The sequence below is a fragment of the Danio rerio genome, chromosome 10 (assembly GCF_049306965.1).
Source record: "Danio rerio strain Tuebingen ecotype United States chromosome 10, GRCz12tu, whole genome shotgun sequence".
NCBI classification, from domain to species: Eukaryota; Metazoa; Chordata; class Actinopteri; order Cypriniformes; family Danionidae; genus Danio; species Danio rerio.
Window position 1 is genome coordinate 37,937,093 of NC_133185.1, and position 23,183 is coordinate 37,960,275.

General features: G+C 34.9%; 1 protein-coding gene across 11 annotated transcripts in view; it reads right to left on the minus strand.

Annotated features, from left to right (window-relative positions):
• The window catches only part of cux1a (cut-like homeobox 1a), a 254,392-nt gene that overhangs the window by 35,252 nt on the left and 195,957 nt on the right, over window positions 1–23,183 (minus strand). For 2 of the 11 annotated variants that reach the window (XR_012386449.1, XM_021479404.3), the window contains exons 16-19: window positions 16,557–16,658; window positions 10,151–10,614; window positions 5,429–5,761; window positions 2,679–2,838 (exon numbers count right to left, since the gene is read on the minus strand). Coding sequence is in view for 10 of the 11 variants with exons in the window: in XM_021479404.3 (XP_021335079.2) it covers window positions 2,679–2,838; window positions 5,429–5,761; window positions 10,151–10,614; window positions 16,557–16,658 (1,059 nt within the window). In the remaining variant the exon portion in view is untranslated. Of the gene's footprint in view, window positions 1–2,678; window positions 2,839–5,428; window positions 5,762–10,150; window positions 10,615–10,702; window positions 10,748–14,062; window positions 14,150–16,556; window positions 16,659–21,668; window positions 21,750–23,183 lie in introns of all 11 variants that reach the window. The other 9 variants (XM_068223832.2, XM_005172718.6, XM_073914977.1 and 6 more) reach the window with 9 other exon arrangements.

A 23,183-nucleotide genomic window follows, 5' to 3' on the forward strand; every position in this document is an offset into this window, starting at 1 on the left:
AGGAATGCAGCCGTTCGCAGTTTCAAGATATGTTGTTTTTCTGCATCTCACAGTGGCCTGCTTTAATCAGACAGATATTATAAGTTATAGCCAAAATCACAGGTTTAATGTTTAACAGCTTTTTTTTTGTCTAATGGGAAGTAATAACCAAAATACACCTAATATGTGTTTCTTGTGAACGTCTGATTTTAATTACAGTGCATATTTTTAAGGCTAATAATAATTACAATCTTAAAAATGAGTTTTTTTCTCCTGCACTGAACCATAAATCTCAATTTCAGCAGCACTTACATACAGGTTTTAACAGAGGGATATTTTCATACATAATATGTATAACATTTTATTTTACATAAAATTGTGATTTTTTTTTTCTTCTTCTGGTATTATGAAGTGATAAAAGAAATTTGGCCCGACTGTGTGAAAAATAAAAATAAATAAATAAATAAATAATAACAAAAATAATAAATAAATAATAATAAGAATAATAATAAGCAATAATAATTATAAATAAATACATAAAACAATAACCATAATAAAGTTTTATTTGTATGTTTACTCTGAAGGTTTTAACAGAGGGATAATTTCATACACAATATGTAGACAACATTTTATTTTTCATAAAATTGTAATTTATTTTTTTTCTACTGGAATTATTAAGTGATAAAAAAAATAGTCAAATTCCCCCTGTAAAATCCTTTGGTTCCACTGTGTGAAAAATAAATAAAGAAAAAATAAATAGAAAAATTATAAAAATAATAATAATTAAATAACAATAATAACATTAAACATAAATTAATAATGAATAATTATAACAATAAATAAATAATAATAATAAATGATAATAATATATAAGAATAATATTATAATAATAGCAATAAGTAATAATAAAAACAATAAATAAATTATTATTATTATTAATATCATTAATAATAATAATATTATTATTATTATTATTATTATTATAAATAAATAAATATACTAATAAAACTAATAATAATAATAAAGATACTAATAATAATAATAACAATAATAAATGATAATAATATATAATAATAATACTACTACTAATAATAAAATATTAAATTATTATTATTATTATTATTATTATTATTAATAATAATATCAATAAATATAATAATAATAATAATAACAATACTAATAATATTAATTAAGATAATATTAATAATAATAATAATAATAATAAACATAACCACACATATTTATTTATATATCATATGTAAGTATTACTTATTTTAATTATTAATTACAGAGGAGTCAAATTTTTTTGTGTATTTGAATCACATTATAATTCAAGAATTTTTTTTTTGACATTTCTGTTTGACTTCATCCAATGTTCTGATTTTTGTGCAAGAAATATATTTAAATTAGTGCATATTTAATCAAACAACACCTCATTTGCATATTTTAACATTATACTTACATTAACACTTGCCTACAGTAAAATGTTTGCAATTTGTAATGTGAAATTAAAATTTTTAATCAACTGGGGGGATAATGGAAATATATTTACTTTGTTTTTAGTTTTTGACTCTTTTTCATCTTTAATGTCTTGCCTTAGGAATGAAATTAGATATTTGAGTGTAATGTCATTTTGGTGAGCAGAAGCGGATGTGATTGGTGAAAACGAGATATGAGGGAGAGTTTTGCAGTCTCGAACGCCCATGCCAAACGATAAGAATAGCTGAATGAATGGTGGCTTTGACGCCAACTCAAAACACGAAGAGTGAAACCAAGAAACCAAAGCCACAACAGAACGTGATGCTTTCACATCCGTCTTGAGTCACTACGCACTTTTCATTGTTCAGATAAACCTACGCTGATGTCACACAGCAAGCCCTTCCGGGGGTTTTGGTTCAAGCAGAGCATGAAATGATTTGAGCTGATGCTTTTCTGAAGTTAAATTTAATTACAAAATCAGTTTGAACTATTTTACTCACTGTAAATCACAACACTATCCTGTCAAAGGCTACTTTACTTTTAGAATATTTAAATATGACAATGTTTAAAGTATGCAGCTTCCACCTGGATGACGTGATGGCGTCAGACTGTAAATCACACACCAGCTTATTGGTGGAGAGGAGAAAGAGTGATGAAGCTAATTATGATATGGGGAGGGTTAGGAGGCCATGATGGACAGAGGCCAGTGGCCAAGTTTGGCCAGGATGCCGGGGTTAAACTCCTTTTTGAAGGACATCCTGGGATTTTTAACCACCTCAGAGAGTCAGGACCTTGGTTTAACATCTCATCGTTAGATGACGCTCACTGAGCAGAATAGAGTCCCAATCAATATACAGGGGTGTTAGGACCTACAAAGACCGCAGGTTGAGCATCCCCTAATGGTTTCACTAACACCACTTCCGGCAGCAACCTAGCTTTTAAAAATATGCCAAAATAGTTGGCGGTTCATGCCACTGAAATAGAGACTAAGCTGAAGGAAACTGAATGAATAAAAATAAAGGCGTCCTATTTTATAATTTTAAATTCATAAAATAAACCTCTTTGTGTTCATTTTGGACTCATTTAAAGTAATAAATAAAGCTCCAAACCAATAAAGCTCCAAACTATTTTTTTCTTTAGTGCAGGAAGAACCCAGATGCTGCGGCTCTATTGTTTGTGTTGATGCTTTGTAAAAAGTGGATGACTGTAAACGGCGTTACCTTGTGTCTGTCCAGGCATTGGCATCAGTGCCTGTCCCAGCTCTCCGTTCAGCCATAACTGCATGCGTATAAACGGCTCCCTTCCCTTCTGTGTGAGTTTGCTCCAGTGCTTTGGTCGAGAGAGCATGTCGCTCACACTCCCCTGAGAGAGACCCAGCACCTGCAATACACGCACACACACACGCACACGCACACACACACAAAATGAGACCAAAACAGCCCTGAAACAAATATCAAGATATTACATGATGCAATCAGAAGAAAGATGCAGCTGCTATTACGAACTCATACATTTGCATGCAGCATAAAAATGAAAATGACAAACACGCAAATGCGCAAAACATTTTTAGCAGAACTACGGATAGAAGTGTATGATTCACACAAACATGTGAAGTTTAAAAATGCAAATTCATCCAGCAATGAACCAATTAAGTCTTTGGGTGCTTTCACATCTGTAGTTTGCTTCATTTGGTCCGGACCAAGTGCAATAAATGATACATTGTTGCATTTTCTGCCGTCTTTGGGTCGTTTTCACACCACACTGCTGGCTTTGCTCCGAACCATTTGAAATGAACCAAAATGCAGCCATCTGACAAAATTCACATCTCTCATTGGCCAGATGTTGAACATAGTTCTTAAACTGCTTATTGATTGGTTAGAACTCACGTGCGGGAAAATGCCAACGAACTCCCGCGAGTAAACAAAACCGGCAGACACAAAATGTCGTTTTTACGATTGCGCTGACTGATTGCATTCCTGCTTTAGACTTACTATACATTTCGAGAATGAAGCACAGCCGCGGCTGGAAAACAGTGTTCTAATGCATCGCTCGTCACTTCAGGAGGAGGCGTAAATTAACTTAGCTAAACTGCGACATGGTCATCTTGCGAAAATATAAAGTTCCATCAGGTAATGTTTTCCTCTCTCTCTCTCTGTTGGTAAAACGCTGTCAACAAATATTTTTCCTCCATATCCCATAATGCACAGCACATCGGCCTACGGCAGCTGGATTAGTTTAAAAGGCGCAGTACTTTTTGCGGTTGGACCTGTTTTAGTACGGATCATATTCTCACCACAAACGAACCGCTCCAGGGTGCGTTTGAAAGCGTACCGAGACCACCTTTTCAAGCAGGTCTCGGTATGCTTATTTGGTCCGCTTTTGGTGCGCACTCGAGTACGATTGCTGCATTCACACCTACCCAAACGAACCGCACCAAAAGGGAAAACGAACTCTAGTGCGATTCAATCTAATTAAATAAGACAGTTGTGAAAGCCTTTATTAGTGGGTCACTGAATCATTCATTCAAAAGATTTGTATAAAAATGCTGATTCATCCAGTGGTGAAACAATCAAGTCTTTTTGAGTGGGTGAATAAATCATTTGTCAAATGAACTGATATAAGATGATGATTCACCCAGTAATGAATCTATCAAAAGTGGGTAACTGAGTCATCGGTTCAAATGATTCATTAATAAATGATGATTCACCTGGTAATGAATCTATCAAAAGTGGGTAACTGAATCTAATTTATTCAAAAGATTTGTTGAAAAATGCTGATTTATCCAGTAGTGAAACCTTCAAGTCTTTTTGAATGAGTATCTGAATCATTTGTTCAAATGATTTGTTAAAAAATGTTGATTCACCCGATAATGAAATAATCAAAAGTTGGTTACTGATTTATTCGTTTAAAAGATTTATTTAAAAATGCTAATTCATCCAGTAATGAATCTATTAAAAGTGGGTCACTGAACCATTTATTCAAAAGATTTGTTTAAAAATGGTGATTCATCCGGTAGTGAAACAATCAAGTCTTTATGAGTGGGTAACTGAATCATTTGTCAAATGATTTGATAAAAAAGTGGATTCACCCGATAATAAAACAATCAAAAGTTGGTTACTGAATTATTTATTCAAAAGATTTGTTTAAAAATGCTGATTCATCCAGTAATAAAACAATCAAGCCATTGAGTGGGCAATTGAATGATTCATTGAAAAGAGTTGTTTAAAAATGCTGATTCATCCAGTAGTAAAACAATCAAGTCTTTTTGAGTTTTTGAATCTTTTGTCAAATGATTTGATAAAAAATGTTGGGTAACACTTTACAATAAAGTTTATTAGTTAATGCATTTACTAACATGAATTGATCATGAACAACACTTGTACAGCATTTATTAATCATAATTGAACATTTACTAATGCATTATTAACATCCAAGTCCATGCTTGTTAACATTAGTTTATGCACCGTGAGTTAACATGAACTAACAATGAACTACTGTATTTTCATTAACTAACGTTAACTAACATGAACAAATACAGTAGTAAATGTATTGTTCATTGTTTGTTCCCGTTAGTAAATGCAGTAATTAACATTAACTAATGAACCTTATTGTAAAGTGTGACCAAATGTTGATTAACCTGGTAATGAATCTATCAAAATAAATCCCTGAATCATTTGCTCAAAAGATTTGTTTAAAAATGCTGATTCATCCAGTAATGAATCTATCAAAAATGGGTCACTGAATAATTTATTCCAAAGATTTTCCTAAATATGCCGATTCATGCAGCAATGAAAATCCTGTCTTTATGAGTGGGTCAATGAATCATTCGTTTAAAATATTTGTTTAAAAATTCTGATTCGTTCAGTAGTGAAACAACCACATTTTTACACGTCTACATGCCAGAGCAGAACATTTGTTGATACTGTAATGTCATTTTGATGGAAGTATATCTGATATGAAAAGCACTGACCTTCTCCCCGAAGATGCGCTGGCAGATGCCGTTCTTGGCGAGTTTTTCTTTGACCTGCTGTGTGAGGTCGACAGTGTCCACCTCCTGGTACATGTAGTACTCGTATTGCTCTGGCGTAAGCGGCGGCACCACAGGTTTGGCCACTTTGGGCAGGGACAGTAAGGGCGAGGAGGAAGGCAGTGGGCTGCTCTGAGGGGTCTCACTGCCACTGGGCATCTGCAGGCTGAGCTCTGAGCTCTGAGAGTACGGCGATTCTGAGCTCGGCCAGTCCTTCCAGTAATCCAGAGACGACGCAGGAGCCACCGGCGCAGTGCTGCCCAGCCGAGGGAGCTTCTGGTGAGCAGAGAGAGTGGCAGAGTTTGGGTAAGCTAATGAATGGGCTTTGCAGTTTAGACTAGAGTGATATAAAGTAAATACAGATCTTAAGGATGAAACAGAATGCAATATCACTATTAGGGTTGGTGCTGGGAGACTTGCAGGTTAACACTTTACAACATGGTCATATTAGTTAGGTAATGGATTTACTAATATGAACAAACTATGAACAATATATTTATTACAGTATTTTTACATCTTCGTTTAACATTAGAAATTTAGGAAATACAGTTGTTCATTGTAAGATCATGGTAACTTATTTGCAATAATTAATTAATGCAAACAAGCATGAATTTGGAATTGAATAATTCATTAAAAAATAAGCATTGTTAATTATTAGTTCATGTGAATAAATATATTAACTAACTAATTAAACCTTTTTGTTAATTGACTATTTAGAATAATTAAGTAGACATATTTTAATAAATTCTGAAATAAAACTGAAATAAAAAATAAGCAAATATTAAGCAAAAGAAAAAAAAGTGAATTAACTAAAATAAAAATTGACTACAGTTTTACTCTGCTTCCAATTGAATTTTGTTCATATTTATTTAATTCTGTTTTACCTTATGATTTGCACATCTAATAGTGATCTAAACATATAGAAAAGAAATAGCATTATTTACAAGTTATTCAGTGTCGTCATAAACTAAAACTATTAAAATAAAAGAGAATAAAGTAAAAACATTGATGAAAAACGAAAAAGTAGCAGAAGGCAAATGATTGAAATAAAACAATTGTTTAAATAGTAACATGACTAAAAAACTAAATAAAAAAAGAAAAATAATGGAATAAAGATTAAAGGTGCAGTAGGTGATGGTCTTCAGAAACATTTGTTGTTGTGCTGGTTGAAAGTCTCTTCACATTTCACTAGTAATGATTAAAGTAAATGACCTAAATGTACTTATATGTATTTTCATATTTTGGGTAAGGCATAAAACTAAAACATGTTCATCCAATTAAACAGAGTCGGGCCGACATCTTTCATACTTCCGATAAGCAGCTCAAACTGTCTGTCAGCAAATGCAAATTTTAAACAACTGCACAGCCGTTTGTACGCAGCTCCGCCGACCCCTGTTTGTGCATAGACGTGCTGCGCGTTCATGGGAGAGTTAGAGAGCACGTATGCGATTAGCAAAAACATGCTGAAACAAAACTTTTTAAAAACCTCAATCAATATTGGAGTTAACTCTCACGCTGGAGAAAGGATGACACCAAGGATTCCTCTTAGACAGGTAATGTTTTGTTTTAAAACTATTTTAGCTTCACGCAAAGCTGATGTAACGTTAGATGTTGTTGTTACAAATGAGTTATATCTTTACAGAAGTGTTGTTCAGCCACTAAAATCTTTCGGTGAAAGATTGATAAGACTATTTTCAGTTTCATAAGGGACCTTTTACAGCATCGATAATGTAGATTTATAATTAGTTTAACAACAAAACATCAGTAAATTCCACTATTCTGCCTTGTCTCTAGCTGCCTCCTAAATTGCATACTTATGCACTATTCTACGCCATTTTGTTGTATAAATAGTGTAAGTAGTGCGTTCACACTGAAAACTCTACAAATAATAAGTGTACTTTAATTACCCGGATGATGCACTCATTCAGCTGGTAAAATGAAGTGTGGAATGATGGACACTTCATGCACTCAACGACCGCAGGTTTGCTTACGTAGCGGAAGGGGCGGAGCTATCGGACGCACATGTTGGATAACTTTATTTATTTTGGATGGTGAAAGCAAAATTCTCCTACGAGAGTGATTATAGCACCTCCCGATGGTGAATGCGGCAATACTCATGGCAGGTATTATATGATAATTCGGTCGTTTATTTCACTTATTTGGCAACCGTCAAACGTCATCAGGGAAACGGTTTGAATTTCTGCTTAGTAAAAAAACAGTGTGCCATTTGGGACGACACTACATACATGTACTATCCTGTTGAGTGTGTAAGTGCGTAAGTACATAGTGCATGAGTGCATAGTGTATAGTGTGCCATTTGGGACGCAGCTTCTCCCTATATGGTTTATCATGCTACTCTAAATATTCGCTATGTAATCGCATGTCAGTTTGGCTTAGTAATGAGTGTAATTCCTGCACGCCGCCGGACGAGCACTAGTCGCTTTTAACACATGAGAGAGCGTTCTTTTGCTGTCATCTTTAAGGTGTGCGTGCTGTTTCAGGAGGCGTGGCTCTGGGCGGCAGGGGAGGGACTGTGATTCAGAGATTTATGCTCAGCTGTTAGCATTGTGAAAGATCACCTACTGCACCTTTAACATTGGAAAAATAATAACATTGTTTGTCATGCAGCCTGAAATCAAATCACATTCCAAATAACTTCCAGCATTTGAAATATTTTTGTAGCCTTCTCCTAATCTGTGCCTTTCTACAACTTTATCCTGAAGGTCTTTTGTAAGCAGGGTGTAATGGGAGTAATGCCAAGTTCAGGCTGCACGATTTTAGCCCCGATTTTGACTCGCTGACAGTTTTTGAGAAATTGCCGTCAAATGCCTGAAATCACAGACAAATTGGTGCTCGTTCCTGCGAGTAACAATCACACAGTATGAACTATTAAAGACGCGATCAGAGAGAATCGCAGATGAGTCGCTGACACCCATAAGAAATATTTGGCATGCTAAATATCTGGACCAATGACTGTAAAAAATATGGACGACACGACAGCCCCTTTTCCCATTGAACGCCTTGAGGGCGAAACGCCTGCTTGACGGGCACAAACTGTAGCAAAAGACTGCTGAAATTGGAGCCTTGACATGCGCAGAAGGACTGTCTGATGGAGCCAGAGGAGGAGCCGCGAAAATGAGCGGAGTCGAGCTTCCAACCAAACGCTTTATGTAAAATCAACCACGGCTCCCGAACTTCTCAGCATGCGTTTGCTGTCATATCAACACAAATGGATGTAATAACGGTAACAAATATGAGGGTTTATATATTCAATCGTGCCAGCTCCGGGCCGCAGCGCATAACCTACTCGCGGCGTCGCGGGCTGATTCCGGCTCGCATGCGGCAACGCTGGCTCGCTCGGCCGCCGCATCTGGCTCGATTGACTCGGGCTGGAATAAAGCAGTGAGTACAGGCATCCGGAGTAGGTCCAGCAGAGTTAGTCAGTCTGAGCTCTGAGGGGTAAGTCTTCAGCAGGCGAGAATCTAGCTGGAACTGGCCCGAGTGTATTTTGCTATCTGGGTGGCTAGGCGTACGTGTATCAGCAAACTAATAAAGCCCGAAAAAAGTCCTGACCTTAGCGAATAAACAGTGTTCCACCATGATCATGTAGGTCAGAAACTGTAGTTTACTGCTGAACTCATTTTGTCATGGTAAAATAACACAGAAAGCGAATAATAACACTTCAGTCTTCTGCCGAAGCTCAGACGCGCTGCTTTGAGAAACTGTCAATCACAGCTGTCAATCACGATGACACGCCCAGCATTAAATTACTGCTAAAAACAAACTGTTTACAAAAATGAAGATCTGCACCAATTTCAGCACAATAACCAGTGCCTTAATCGACCAGAACCATCTTTCGGGACATTTTATTGCAAGTGTAATACATTTTTTTATTTGGGCACAAGTCTCCTTCATTAACACGGAGGAGGCGGGCTTTATGACTTGTACTGCAGCCAGCCCCCAGGGGGCGATCTAACGGCCGAGACCTTCACTCAAACGCAGGCTTGCGGCACACTTGATCTGGACCTGTCGGCGATTAGAAATCATGTCGTGTGAAATGTGAAACATGGCCGATCACCTACAGTCAATGAGAGAGCAGCATTCACTAGTATGGGTGCTCACTTTCTGTTTGTTTGGACCCAAGAAATGATTTGATCAATAAACGTTGTTGAGAAATCGCTAGATCGCTTCAAACCCAGGCGAGCTAAATAAGCAGTTTCTACCCCACTAAAGACTTCGGTCTCATTAAGTAGATAATAACAATAAAATATACAACGTGAACTCGTGTTGTTTCCATGTCACTTCTCAGGTGTGTTTGGTTGCGGGACTTACTTTGCAGACCGAGACAAAAGTTGTTGTCGATTCTTCCTATTGTGAAGTCATGCAGTGTGAAACCCCCTGTCGCTGATCCATCTTTCAGTGTAAACAAAGCAGCAGCAAAAACGCTACCCCAGATAGTCATGCAGTGTGAAAACATCTGTGACACGACTACTTTGAAAATCGTAAACGGTCTGAACTTGGTATAAGGTATAGATTTTCACAGGTTATGATGATTTTCTATAGACAATGAATATCCACACACAAACACACACACACACAAAACTAAAAACATTATAAAATATAGAAGCAAATACAATAACAGTACAGGAACACCATGATTTATACCTCTTTGCTGTCCTCTTGACTGTGTGCGTCTTCACTAACGGAGGGCTGGCTGGACCCGCGGCGCTCTGACAGGCCTGTGCTCCACCAGTGCTCCCTCCACGAGCCTCCACCCAAACCGCTCTCAGACAAACGGCCCAGCTTGGGCACCACTCCGTCCAGACCCACATCCGAAACGGCCACCTCGCCCATCTCCTTCTTCACTCCACCATGGTGGAAGTCCAGCAGCGGTGAACTAGAGGGCTTCTTCAGGGACTGGGTGATGGGGGTGTAGGGCAGGGTGGAGAGCGGGGAGCCCAGGAGTTTGGAGCCCAGGAGCGAGAGGTCCGTCGGGCCCATGGAGCTGGCCTTCAAGACGGGCTCCAGTGCCACCTGCTGCGCCTCCATCTCCCTGCGAGCCTGCTCGAGGATGGAGCGAATGTTCTCGTCCGAGTTGCTGGAGGAGGACGGAGGCTGAGAGCTCTCGACTGCGGGAACACAAGACGAAACGTGAGCGGTCACAATCGGTTTGTACCAAATTGTCACTCAAACAGGGAAAAAGAAGAGAGAAATTACATTGCTTAGTCATCCTCATGGGTTTCAGATCTATGTTAGATTCTTCTGTGGAAGACAAAAGTATGATATCACAAGCTGTCAAGCATCATAAACACTGTTGCATGGTAGACACTATTGACACACTGATCTTCATTTTCAATGGCCGATTATGGATTTTTATGATTATTTTTTTGGACAGAATAAACTGCTCTTGAGAGGTTTTACAGCTAGTATGACTTTATTGATCACGTTGAGTTATATTTAGAGTCAATTTACACTCCTAAAGCAGGAAAAATAAATATTGAACACGTCATGTTTTTTTCTGGGAATAATCATTTATAAACGAGCTGTTGACATGAAATTGAATCAGTTTTTGTAAACTAAACCCAAATAATACAAATATAAAAATAAAACAATAATGAAATAACAATGAAATGACACAAGAAGAAAGTGCTGAACTACTGAAACGTATTTAACACTTTATATAAAAGTCTTTTTTGGTGATGGCAGGTTAAAGACGCCTCTCATGAGCAGAATGAAGTCACATGCATTGTTCATGTGTGATTCTTTTCACAGACTTCAATAGAGTGAAACATCTTGATGATTCTGTAAGTCTCGTCTATTAAATCTGAGCTTTATTTTGTATTTTCTATTGGATTCGGATCAGGTGATTGGCTGGGCCATTCCACAGCTTGATTTTCTTTCTCTGAAAGCATTTGAAAGTTTCCTTGGCTGTGTTTTGGATCATTGTCGTGCTGAAATGTCCACTTTGGTTTTATCTTCATCCTCTTGCTAATGAAGATGCTGGAGTGAAGCAGCAAATATTAACGTATAATGACATTCAGGTTGCTGAATAATTTCTAAGAGATTTCACCTGCTGTCTAGGCTTTCTCTGCCTTTCTACACATTCCTTTTTTCATGTGTTCAATACTTTTTAACTGTGTCATTTCAGTTTATTACACTAATTATTAAACTAATTAGATTTTTCTTTGCATATATGGATTTCTTTGGTTGCTTTTAACATCTCAGGTCAACAGCACCATCAGAAATATGTTTTCCGAGAAAAATGGAGACAAATACTTATTTTCCCCCATGGTCTATATGTATGCCTGAAGCGTTTCACAATATTTCAGATATACATTATTATATTTTAGGACTAGGTATTAGGTATATTTTTTTTACCATTTATGATCTCCTCAAGGTTGATCAATAGCTGCCATGTGTTTCTATAGCTCATAAACAGATTCATTTGACGTCTGTGTTTTAAAATAGTTTACTGACTGCAATCATCTGTGCACAGTCATACACCTAATAGTAGAATAGTTTTTTTTCTCATGAATAGACATAATTCGATATATTAGTTTGAATTAAGATCAATGAAAACATTCTACAATTTCTACAAACAAGTCCTGATACTGATTTGATTTAAATTAATCCATTAACCTTCCAGCTTCAAACTTAAAATCAATAAATAAATTTATTAAAGTACAAGTAGAGGAACCAGATGCTTATTTGCTGAACTATCAGTAGCAATTTAAAATGAGATGAAATAAAGTGCTGCGCTGTAATCACAATCCACACTAAAATGCTACAAACATTCACTTGCACAGGAAGCAGTTGAAGTACAATAATTACAAAATGAGAAGTTATAACATAATGGTTCGACTTTAGCTTTGAATTAAAAAATTTAAAAATCACGAATGCAAATACTGCCTGTTGGTAACAGCAAGAATAATGGTGCTTCAACGGTAAACAAAGCAGCTGTGCTGGCATTAAAATTCATTACACGGAAATAAATTGAAAAGAAAATACCATCTAAAACCTTATTCAGAAGACAATCGGTTCAATTCATAGTTGCCTTCATAAACTTCTCACAACAATATTTGGGATTTTCTTCAGCATTTCAAGCATTGGAAACAGTGAGCTGCTCTGTCTGTCACATTCATATTTCTGCCGATAATCTTTTTAGATATACCCCAATAATCCACACATAGGTCAAAATTAACAGATGCATATTCAAGTACACGGTAAGTTTAGCACATAAGTATATTAGTATACAAAAACAGCAGCATTCAAATGTTCCTAATGCACGGAAGTTACAAGGAACAGAGATTGGCTGCACTTTAGTTTAAGTAGCAACTCCTACTAATAGTTACTGGCTTTACTTACCTGCTTCTTATTACGATGTTAACTGTTTATTAGTATTCATACAGAATGATTTTATTCTACATCCCTAACCCTATCCAAACACCTAAACCCAACGACTACCTTCATAACTATTAATTAGCAGCAAATTAGAAGTTTATTAAACTAGAATTCTTAGTTAATTGTTTATTAATAGCAAGAAGTATACCTGAAAATAAAGTGTGACCAAACATTTCATTTCTGGGCTGTTTTGGAATAATTTCTATTGAATTAAAGCAATTTTACTTTGTTTTGTTTGTGTTAATGCTTGCAAACGTGCTTATTGAGGACTGCGCAGGGGAACAGCCGCTAAACCATATAGATCATTTTGAGGGATGTAAACAATAATAATGGTCCTTTTGTATTTCGTGTTTTACATTTTTAATTTCTATAGTTTCCGAGAATCCAAAAAGGCCCACATATTTTTAAATAATGTTATGGTAGCTGTTATTATGTTATGATTGAATTGCCTCTTGTTACATTTATAAAATAGTTTGACAACAAGCAGGAAATGTTCATGGGCCGATGACATGACCACAATCGTCTATACAAATATTTAGCGATAAGCGGTACATTTTGCTAAACAATTTCATAGGTTAAACAAATTAACCAACTTTAGAATTTCCCCTTAGCCAATATAACCGGTTCCTCATATTTTGATGGTCTAACTAAACTTGCAAAAAAAAAAAAATATCATCACTTTTGGGCATGACAGCATTTTTACAGTATGGAAAAGAGCAGCATGAACATTTTTCAAATGATCTTCTTTTCTGTTCCACAGAAGAATAAACATCATACAGATCTGGAATCAATCGAGGATCAATAAATGATCAAATTTGGGTTGAAATATTGCTTAAAGGATGCTACGAAGAGATAGCTGCCCTACTCAGCGATATTAAAAAAAATAAATGTAACATTTAATGTGACATAACATAGAGAAGATCCTCTTCGCGAACAGCAGCTAAACAAAAACGTCTGCTTTCGACCGACTTAAATCATAAAAGATTTCCCGGCGCATGTACATACACAGGGTTTTTCATTGATGTATATATATAAAACATACATCGGTCATAAATCCCCATGACTCAGACTGATTTATGACAGTGAGAAGTTCATTGGAAGCAGTAGCGCTCTTCAAATCTGGGTTGGGGTGGGGTGGGGGGGAAGAAACTTTCAACAGACAGCACAAAACCTCACCAAGTCTTAGACTGTGTGCATATATTTGGAAATAGCTGCCCGACCCTCTGTGGTAACCTGATCGCCGATGCCTCTCCCCCACGCCGTCTGCAGTGGCAGGTGGGGAAGAGACAGTTAGTTTAATTCCAGAACACAAGCTTGGACAGGAAAAGGTAAAGGAGGGAATTTTAAACAATCAAAACAGGGGGGTTATGACTCTGTATGTTACTCACTTGTAGTTTTAGACAGTACTTGTGCAAAATCTGCACTGCAATTACATTTTTAGCTTACATACATGACACTGTAATAAATATCCGTTAATTAAGCTTCCTTTCAAATCGTATTTTAAGACCTTGATCTCTTTTCTGACAACTTTTGATGTTGAAAAGTTTAGCAAAGTGACCTTTATTGGCATTGTTAGTAGTTTGAGATGATATACTGTATTGGTTGGTGATGTAAATTCCGCTAACACACCTGCTATTGTGTGTATTGAGTTATTTCTTGATTTATTATTACTTGTACAACATTTATTTTCTGATTAACATAAGTGTCAATAAAAGTCATTCTGTAAAATGTAGAGTTCAATTTTCAGAATCAAAAGTTGTCAGAGCGAAGATCATAATCCCATCATGCAATTCAAAAGAGTAAATAAAACACACATTTGAAACATGAGCAAAGGGCATATGTTAATTAACGGATTTATTTAATTCTTTTACAGTTTACTGTTCAAAATGCTGAAGCTGGTAAGACTTTTTTTTTTTATCTCATGCTCACCAAGGCTGAATTTACTTGATCAAATGTACAGTATAAATAGTAATAGTATTACAATTTTGAAATGGCAATTTCTGATCACATGATTCTTCACAGAGTGTTATAATAAGATAAATTAGTGTTTAATAAATAAGTTATTAAGATTATCAATGTTGAAAACCTTATTTTTAAGTGAAAATTTGCATTTTTTTATGACTTTTAAAAAAATAAATACAATCTTTACAATTTTCAAAGAAGAGATGCCTAAAGTAGGGTCCATGGGCCAAAGCTGGCCCATTATAACCTTTGATTTGGCCACCATCCCATCTTAGAAGAGAGTAAGAATGATGGAAAGGGTTGGTGTGTTTTATTTTCAGATACAACCCATTAATCCACATGTAGGTCAAAAATCAATAAATGCACATTTAAGTATACTGTACGTATAATGCATAAATATCTATATATTTGTATACAAAAACTAGTATATAATTGTTCCAAATGCATTGGCTACACTTTAGTTAAGTAGTAATTCACACTACTAACTATTGCTTTTACTTACCTACTTATTATTAAGTTATTTCATTCCCTTTAGTATTTATTAAAAAAATGATCTTATTCCACATCCCTAACCCTAACCAAACACCTAAACCAAACTACTACCTTCATAGCTATAAATAAGCAGCAAATGCATTTAAAATGTTATTTATTACTAAATTGGCCATTTCTGATCACGTGATCCTTCAGAAAGTGTTCTAATGAGCTAAACTGATGTTTAATAAATATTTTATTATTATTATCAATGTTGAAAACCTTATTTTAAGTGAAAATGTGCATACAATGTTACAATGTTGCATACAAATATACATACAATGTTTAGTCCCTTTATTCAGAGGTCACAACAGCGGAATGAACCGCCAACTTATGTTTTACACAGCGGAGGCCCTTCCAGCTGCAACCCAGTACTGGGAAACACCCATACACACTCATTCACGCACATACTGTACACTATGGCCAATTTAGTTTATTCAATTCAGCTACAGCGCATGTCTTTGGACTGTGGGGAAAACCAGAGCACGAGCAAACTCCACAGAAATGACTGACCCAGCCGGGACTGTGGACTGGAGGTGACAGTGCTAACCACAGAGCCACCATGTCACCCAAATGTTGTGAATGAATCTGATTTTTTAAAAATGTAAATACTGTCCCTCGACGGACAGAGGACTATGCAGAAGACATTAGTGAGCAAATTAAAGCAAGAACTAGTGTAACTCCATCCTGTTATAAATTAGATTGTATATATATAAAACTATACATACAGTATTAGTTAATATATAGCAATGTATTCTAGTTATCCTTAAATTTCAGTAAATAAATTTGGAAATTACCCATGGCAATTATATTTACATCCAGCCCACTAGCCTCAATCAAGTTTGGTTTTCGGCCCTTCATAATGAAGTTTGGGCAGCCCTGGTTTAAAGGAACATCTATAAATGTCACTTTGATCAAGTTAATGCATCCTTTATTTAACAAATTATTATTCTGACCCCAAACTTTTTGAACAGTGTACTGAGCTAGTATGACAATGCCAAATCAACTCTTCAACACAAAACATATCATCTCATTTAAAACAGAAAAAAATGATAGTGTTTAGATGGCAAGCGTGAGTCCTATCCTACAGCAAGCGATGTAACTGATTGTGAGGAAGTGGGAAAACGCATGCGAATACCTCGGACCTGGTCTCCCTGTTGAGCAGAAACGGACTCACCTGCTTTCTGCACTTGTAACTCTCTCTTGGCCTGCTCTAAGATGGACTTGATGGCTTCATCGGAGCCGGTTTCAGGTGTGCGGATCCGTGTGGTGATGTTACCTGCGAACATATGAGAAAGCTGTGAGTGACGTCAAGCGTAACTAAATACAGAACTGTTTTGTTCTGAAATGAAGCATATGATCTTTAGGGTGTGCTCACAATTGTTGATGTGAAACAAAAAAAATGACTGTGATGATGTATATTTTGCAATGAATGTTACCAAGCATTTAAAACAATGCTGCATGTTGGGATAAGCATGCTCAATACAATCTTTTAAAAATAGATTAGAATAAAGTTTTTAGAATAGAATAGAGTAGAATTATAACAATTGCATCTAAAATAAAAGTTTGTTTTGACATAAGATATATGTGTGTACAGTATACACTGTAAACAATATCATGACAGAAAGTAAAGACAACAAACATTTTATGTTACTTTAACTTGTTTTATCAGGTTCATCAAAATATGTTAAGTTACACAAAGTTAATTTTTTTATTTTTAATCAGGTTGATTTATGTCAGATGAGATGAAAAGGAAAATTAATTTGATTCAACTGAAGTTTAAGGCAGCAATAATTTTTTATAGTGTATATTTATTATATCTTATTTACACGAAAACATAAAACAAAACTTATATAGTTTATACTTATAGGCATGCATGTATTTATATACAAATAATAAATATAGACAGTACGCACACATATAATATTAAAACTAACTTTTATTTTGAATGCAATTATTCATGATTACTCTTTGCCCAGCACTAATTATTAAACATAATAGTTATCAGTTATAAATATGGCCAGACAGAATCTGCAGAGTTTTTGCTATTTCTGCTGAGAATTTTGTAAATTTGTATTTATGCGGTCTGATTTTAGGAGTATCATAGCTGAAAACTTTATATATGAAACAAAACATTATACATTTTTAACTTTTATTTAAGGTTTGCAATGCAAATCCAATCAGATTTACTTATTTGGTAAACAAAGCAAGCCTCTCATATATGATATATCTATTAAAATACATAAAATATTACTTTACAAACTGTATTGTAAATGAATCATATAGACATTTTAATATTACTGTTATTATATAATAATAATATTAGTGAAATTAATTTAATTGAATAAATATTAATTTACAAAAGTAAATTTATGGACTCAATGATGGGCTAAAAGTCTGCATATTTCTGCAAGCGCAGATTCCGTGTGGGCCTAATTATAGCTTATTATTAATAACTAATTTCTTTCGTCTTTGCCATAAAGACATAATAAGTTTACTAGATATTTAGCAAGATAGGTAGTATTTATACTAGTAGGACCAATAATGGCTTAACTGGGTTAATTATGTTAATTAGGCAAATTAGGCTCATTGTGAAAGCCGCTAAAAACAGTGTGTTGTGTAACTGCGTAACTAGTGTAATTATTCAAAAACTTGAATTTCTTAAGTGGGCTAATAATAATTAAGACTTAAAAATAATAATGAATTAAAAAAATATAAATAAATTAAAAGCTACTTTTATTCTAGCCAAACTAAAAGAAATGAGACTTTCTCAAGAAGAAAAAAAATATTATAGAAATTATAGGAAAAACTGTGGAAATGTCTCATTTGCTCAACTGGGAAATATTTTAAAAGAATTCAAATTTCACAGATTTTGGCTTCAAATGTGTGTGCGCAAGTGATCAGAGTTAGGGAAAGTTTCTTTTAAAAGCAGTGCATTATCACGTGAAGAGATATGCAAAAGTGTAAAGGAGTCCAACACAAGGACAACAGGATTTTTTTATCTCACACACACACACAAATATCAGTATTGAACTTTAATGGGCAACACTGCATTGTAGCATTGAGCATTCATTTCTTTTAGTGGCTGTTTTTGGTTCATAAGTTATTGTCTATTATAAAATAATTAGATTTTTCGCTATGAAATGTGCGTCCGCAAGTGATCAATGTTGGGGAAATTTATTTTAAAAGTAGTGGATTATATTAAAATTCTAAAAGAGTCAAACCAACACCAGGATTTTTTGTCACACACAAACACACACCAAGAGCAGTATTATACTACAACAGGCAACACCGCATTGTTTGCTTGAGCATTCAGTTCTTTTAATGGCTGTTTTTGGTTCGTTTGAAAGTTTTGTTTAAGATCAAGACATATATTTCTTAACTAAACCATTTTTTTCCCCAACCTTCCAGGCGTGAACACCCCCAAAAACATATTTGTTCTGATACCACTTGACAATAAGGTTGTATTAGTTATTGTTTATTATAAAATAACTCAAATTTGACAGATTTTTGCTATAAAATGTATGTGCAAGTTAACAGTGTTGGGGAAATTTCTTTGACAAGTATTGCATTATCACGTGAAGAGCTTATTGAAGTGTAAGGAGTCAAACCAACACCAGACATGATTTCGTCACACACAAACACACACAAAGATCAGTATTAAGCTACAAAGGGCAACACTTGAGCATTCAGTTCTTTTAGAGGCTGTTTTTTATTCGTTTTAAAGTCTTTTGTCTAAGTTGAATTCATATTTCATAACTAAACCGTTTCATCCAAACCTGCCCTCTAAAACGGATTTGTTTTATTAACACTTTACAATAAGGTACAATATTAATTATTGTTTATTAGAAAATAATAAAAATTTCACAGATTTTTGCTACAAAATTTGTGTGCGAAAGAGATCAATGTTGGGGAAATTTCTTTTAAAAGTTTTTAAATTTATTTTAGTGGCTGTTTTTGGTTTGTTTTAAAGTCTTTTGTTTAAGTTCAATACTTATATTTCATAACTAAACCATTTTAACCCAAGCTGTTAAATGTGAACACCCCAAAAAACATAGCTTTGGGTAACACTTTATAATAAGGTTGTATTAGTTAATGTTAGTTAATGCAATTAATAACATTAACAAACAATGAGCAGTACATTTATTACAGTATTTATTAATGTTTGTTAACACTGGTTAATGGAAATACAGTCATTGTTAGCTCATGTTAACTCAAAGTGCATTAACTAATGTTAACAGACTTGAATTTGGATGTTAACAATCATACCTGTCAACCCTCCTGTTTTTCCCGGGATTCTCCTGTATTTTACAGTTCTATCCCGCTATCATCCCGTATTTTCAGTGTTTCTCTGAAGGGTGGCAAGAAACATTAAAGAGCCGAGCCTCCCTATACTAAACCAATACTGCCGAACCACCAGGAGCCGCCCCTTGCTCTTAAATGTGAGTCTGTTCTGTGCTTTCGCTTTAATTAGGCACGTAAACACTTAAAATAAATAAACATAAAAATGGCGCAATTCCCTTCTTTTTCATTACAGGTGCCATCACCCCTCTTATGCAATCCTCAAAACAGTCATATAATGGTGCATGACAATCAGCTAACGCGCTTCATAGTGATAAACAGACGCTGTTTCCCAAACGGATTTTGTACACGCAATTTAAAGCGGAGCGAAACTCTGTAACATACACACATAATAAATAATAATAATATCTAAAGATGTCGATCTTGGTGTTTTTTTTTTTTCAAACACAATTAATTCCGTCTTAAATGAGCATAAAAATGAGGAAAGCAGTCGAATGCCTTCATTATATTGTTAGATATGTGCATGTTTAAAGTGACGCCTGTTATTTAATGTGATCAAACGAAAAAATCTAAATAAATAAGAGATTCATCGGTTGCTCTTTAATCAGAATGAGTTATATATACACTGTATATATAGTTATACAGTGAAAAAACGGCTATTGAGATTTGATGGCTTGATTTTATTTCATTATAACAGCTATTAATTTTAATAAGCTGAACTGTTTGCTAATGTATTTGCTGCTAATGTATAAATGTATTTTTTCTTTTGTAAATAATAACAATAAAACATATTACTGACCATTCAACTGTTTATTTACAATGGAACCGCTTCAAATGAACATATTTAGTAATTTGGGGATTTTTTTAAAGGAGGAGGGGGGCAAATTCCCTATTTTCACATCCCAATGTTGACAGGTATGTTATTAATGCATTAGTAAGTGTTGATGTTGAAGTATGAATAATAAATGCTCTACAAGTATTGTTCATACTTAGTTCATGTTAGTAAATACAACAACTAATGAAACCTTATTGTAAAGTGTGACTTTTTATCATTACTATTTCAGAAAGACAAAGCAAGCAGTGAAACACAAACGCAGGCTTATACTGCTCTCAAAAATAGGCACCTTTTCATTTTATGCAACCAAACTCAAGATCCAAAAACCCATTCGCAATCATTGACTTGTCTATAATAATAATAAGACTGTGTGTATCAGCACCTGCACTGCCGGCGGCTACAGCAGCACTTCCTGCGCAATGACTCAAACAGTTTCCTGTCCTCCACCAGTCCACACAACAAAGAGCCGGCGCGAATTTGGCCAAAGTCCATGAGAAACAACAGAGCTCAGTGTGGAAGTATCATCAGACGGGTCGGCGCAATAATAATAAATATGCAGAGAAAAGGGAAAAAGTGGCAGAGGAGAAAGCGCCCGATGAGCAGTGGGCAGCAGGGCAAGGTCAGAATCACTGGTGTGTGAGGAGAGCAGCTGGACGTGTGTGTGTGAGGTGGAAGTAATGCTCTCTCGCCCTCTCTCTCTCTCTCTCACACACACACACACATACATACACACAGCCACCCACAGCGCCGCCCTGGGGGAGACTCAACCACCAGTTGTAATGTGGTGGCACTGTGGATCTGCCTGAAGAATTCTGCCACACACACACACATGCACATTTATACACACAAGCTGACCACCAAATAACAGGACAGGCTTCTCGAAAGACCTCCGTGATTGAGTAGTTAAGAGTTTGAGACTAATCTGTAAAGTCAAAGGTGTAGCATTTATTGTAAAAAGCCGCCTCCTGATTGGATTGCAGCTTATTTTTTTAAAGTCCTGTCTGTCTGTCGGTCTCGCTCACTTGTTTTGCAACAGATTCCAGGCCAGAGAATTGAGAAGAAACAGACCAGCACAACAAAAACACACAGACACAGCGGATCTGACACTCCAGAAAGCCATAACACGAGATGGGGAAGGCGTGAGAGACAGACCTGGCCGCGTGGAGCCTTCAGAGCCGCCTCTTCGCTTCGGAACATCCTGAAACACTCTGTTCAGGTTCTGGCCTGGGTTCTCTGTTGGAAAACAAGTGGCGGAAGATAGAAATAAAAAGTAAGACCAAGCCCTAAACGGCAATGCTGGCAATTTGTCCAATCAACTTCCAGGGCTCAACAGTAAGAATGAGAGATTTGGTTTTTTTAAGGCCTGTGTTCGATCAGCATCACTGCATCTTACATTTGCTGACGTGGAATTGCTTGATATTTTGTGCTGATTTATATGCGTCACTATGAAAACAGTAATTAGCTAATTTAGCTAATTAAGCATATTTGTCTACATCAGTAAAGTGTCAGTATCATCGGAAAGCTTTTGCAGCTTATGCAGTCTTAAACAAACCTTTATATATAAATATACTTCATATAAATATATGCATGCACTTGTGTATTTATATATGAATAATAAATATACAAAGTACACCACACACATATATTGTCAAAAACGTTCATTTTGAATTCGTGATTATACTGTAGCACTAATTAGTAAACGTTATAGTTGTTATTTATTGCTCATTTCTAATAACTAATTTACTAATTTTCTTTGCCATGAAGACTTAATTTTTCTACTAGTTATTATACAAAATATTCAGTTTAAAGTGCAATTCAAAGGCTTAAATAATTTAATTATGTTAATTAGAAAACTTTTGCAGCTTATGCAGTCAACAAAATTGTGCATGAATTCATAACTTTCACAGTTGCATTGTAGTTTGATGATTTAAATTAAAAATCTAATATAATTTTCTCTTTTTTCCTATAATACTTCAGAAACATTTAGCTAAATATATTTTCATATTATATATACATTTGTTTCTGCTTTAAAAAGCTTTAAATCAAATTAAAAAATAAAAAGTATGAGACAACTTCATAAAAATTTACCTTGAGCCAAACTCACTTGCATTCAGTAATAATCAACAAACAACTACAATATATATATACATAAAATCTAAATTATACTTCTATTATAATCACAAAAAATATATAAATTTGACAAAATTATTTAAATTTACCACTTAAAAAATATTGATATTAACTTTAAGAAGGTAAACTATATGATTTTTTCCTGTGGCTATAATACTTATACGTAACATAAAACATTTAGCTAAATATGTTTCCATTTATTCCACTTTATATTTAAATTTGTTTCTGCTTAAAAAAAGAAGAATTCTAAATAAAATAAAATAAACAAGTAAGTATAGTGTGAGACAATTTTATAATCATTTACATTGAGCCAAACTCGTTTGCATTCATTAGCAGTCTACAAACAACTATAAAATGATAACTATAGTATAAAATATGCTTGTATTATAATCACACAAAAAAAAACATACAAAAACGACCAAATATTTTTAATTTACCACTTAAAAAATATTTATATTAGCTTTAAGAAGGAAAACTAAATGATTTTTTCCCCCATTGGCATATAATACTTCAGAAACATTTAGCTATACATATTTT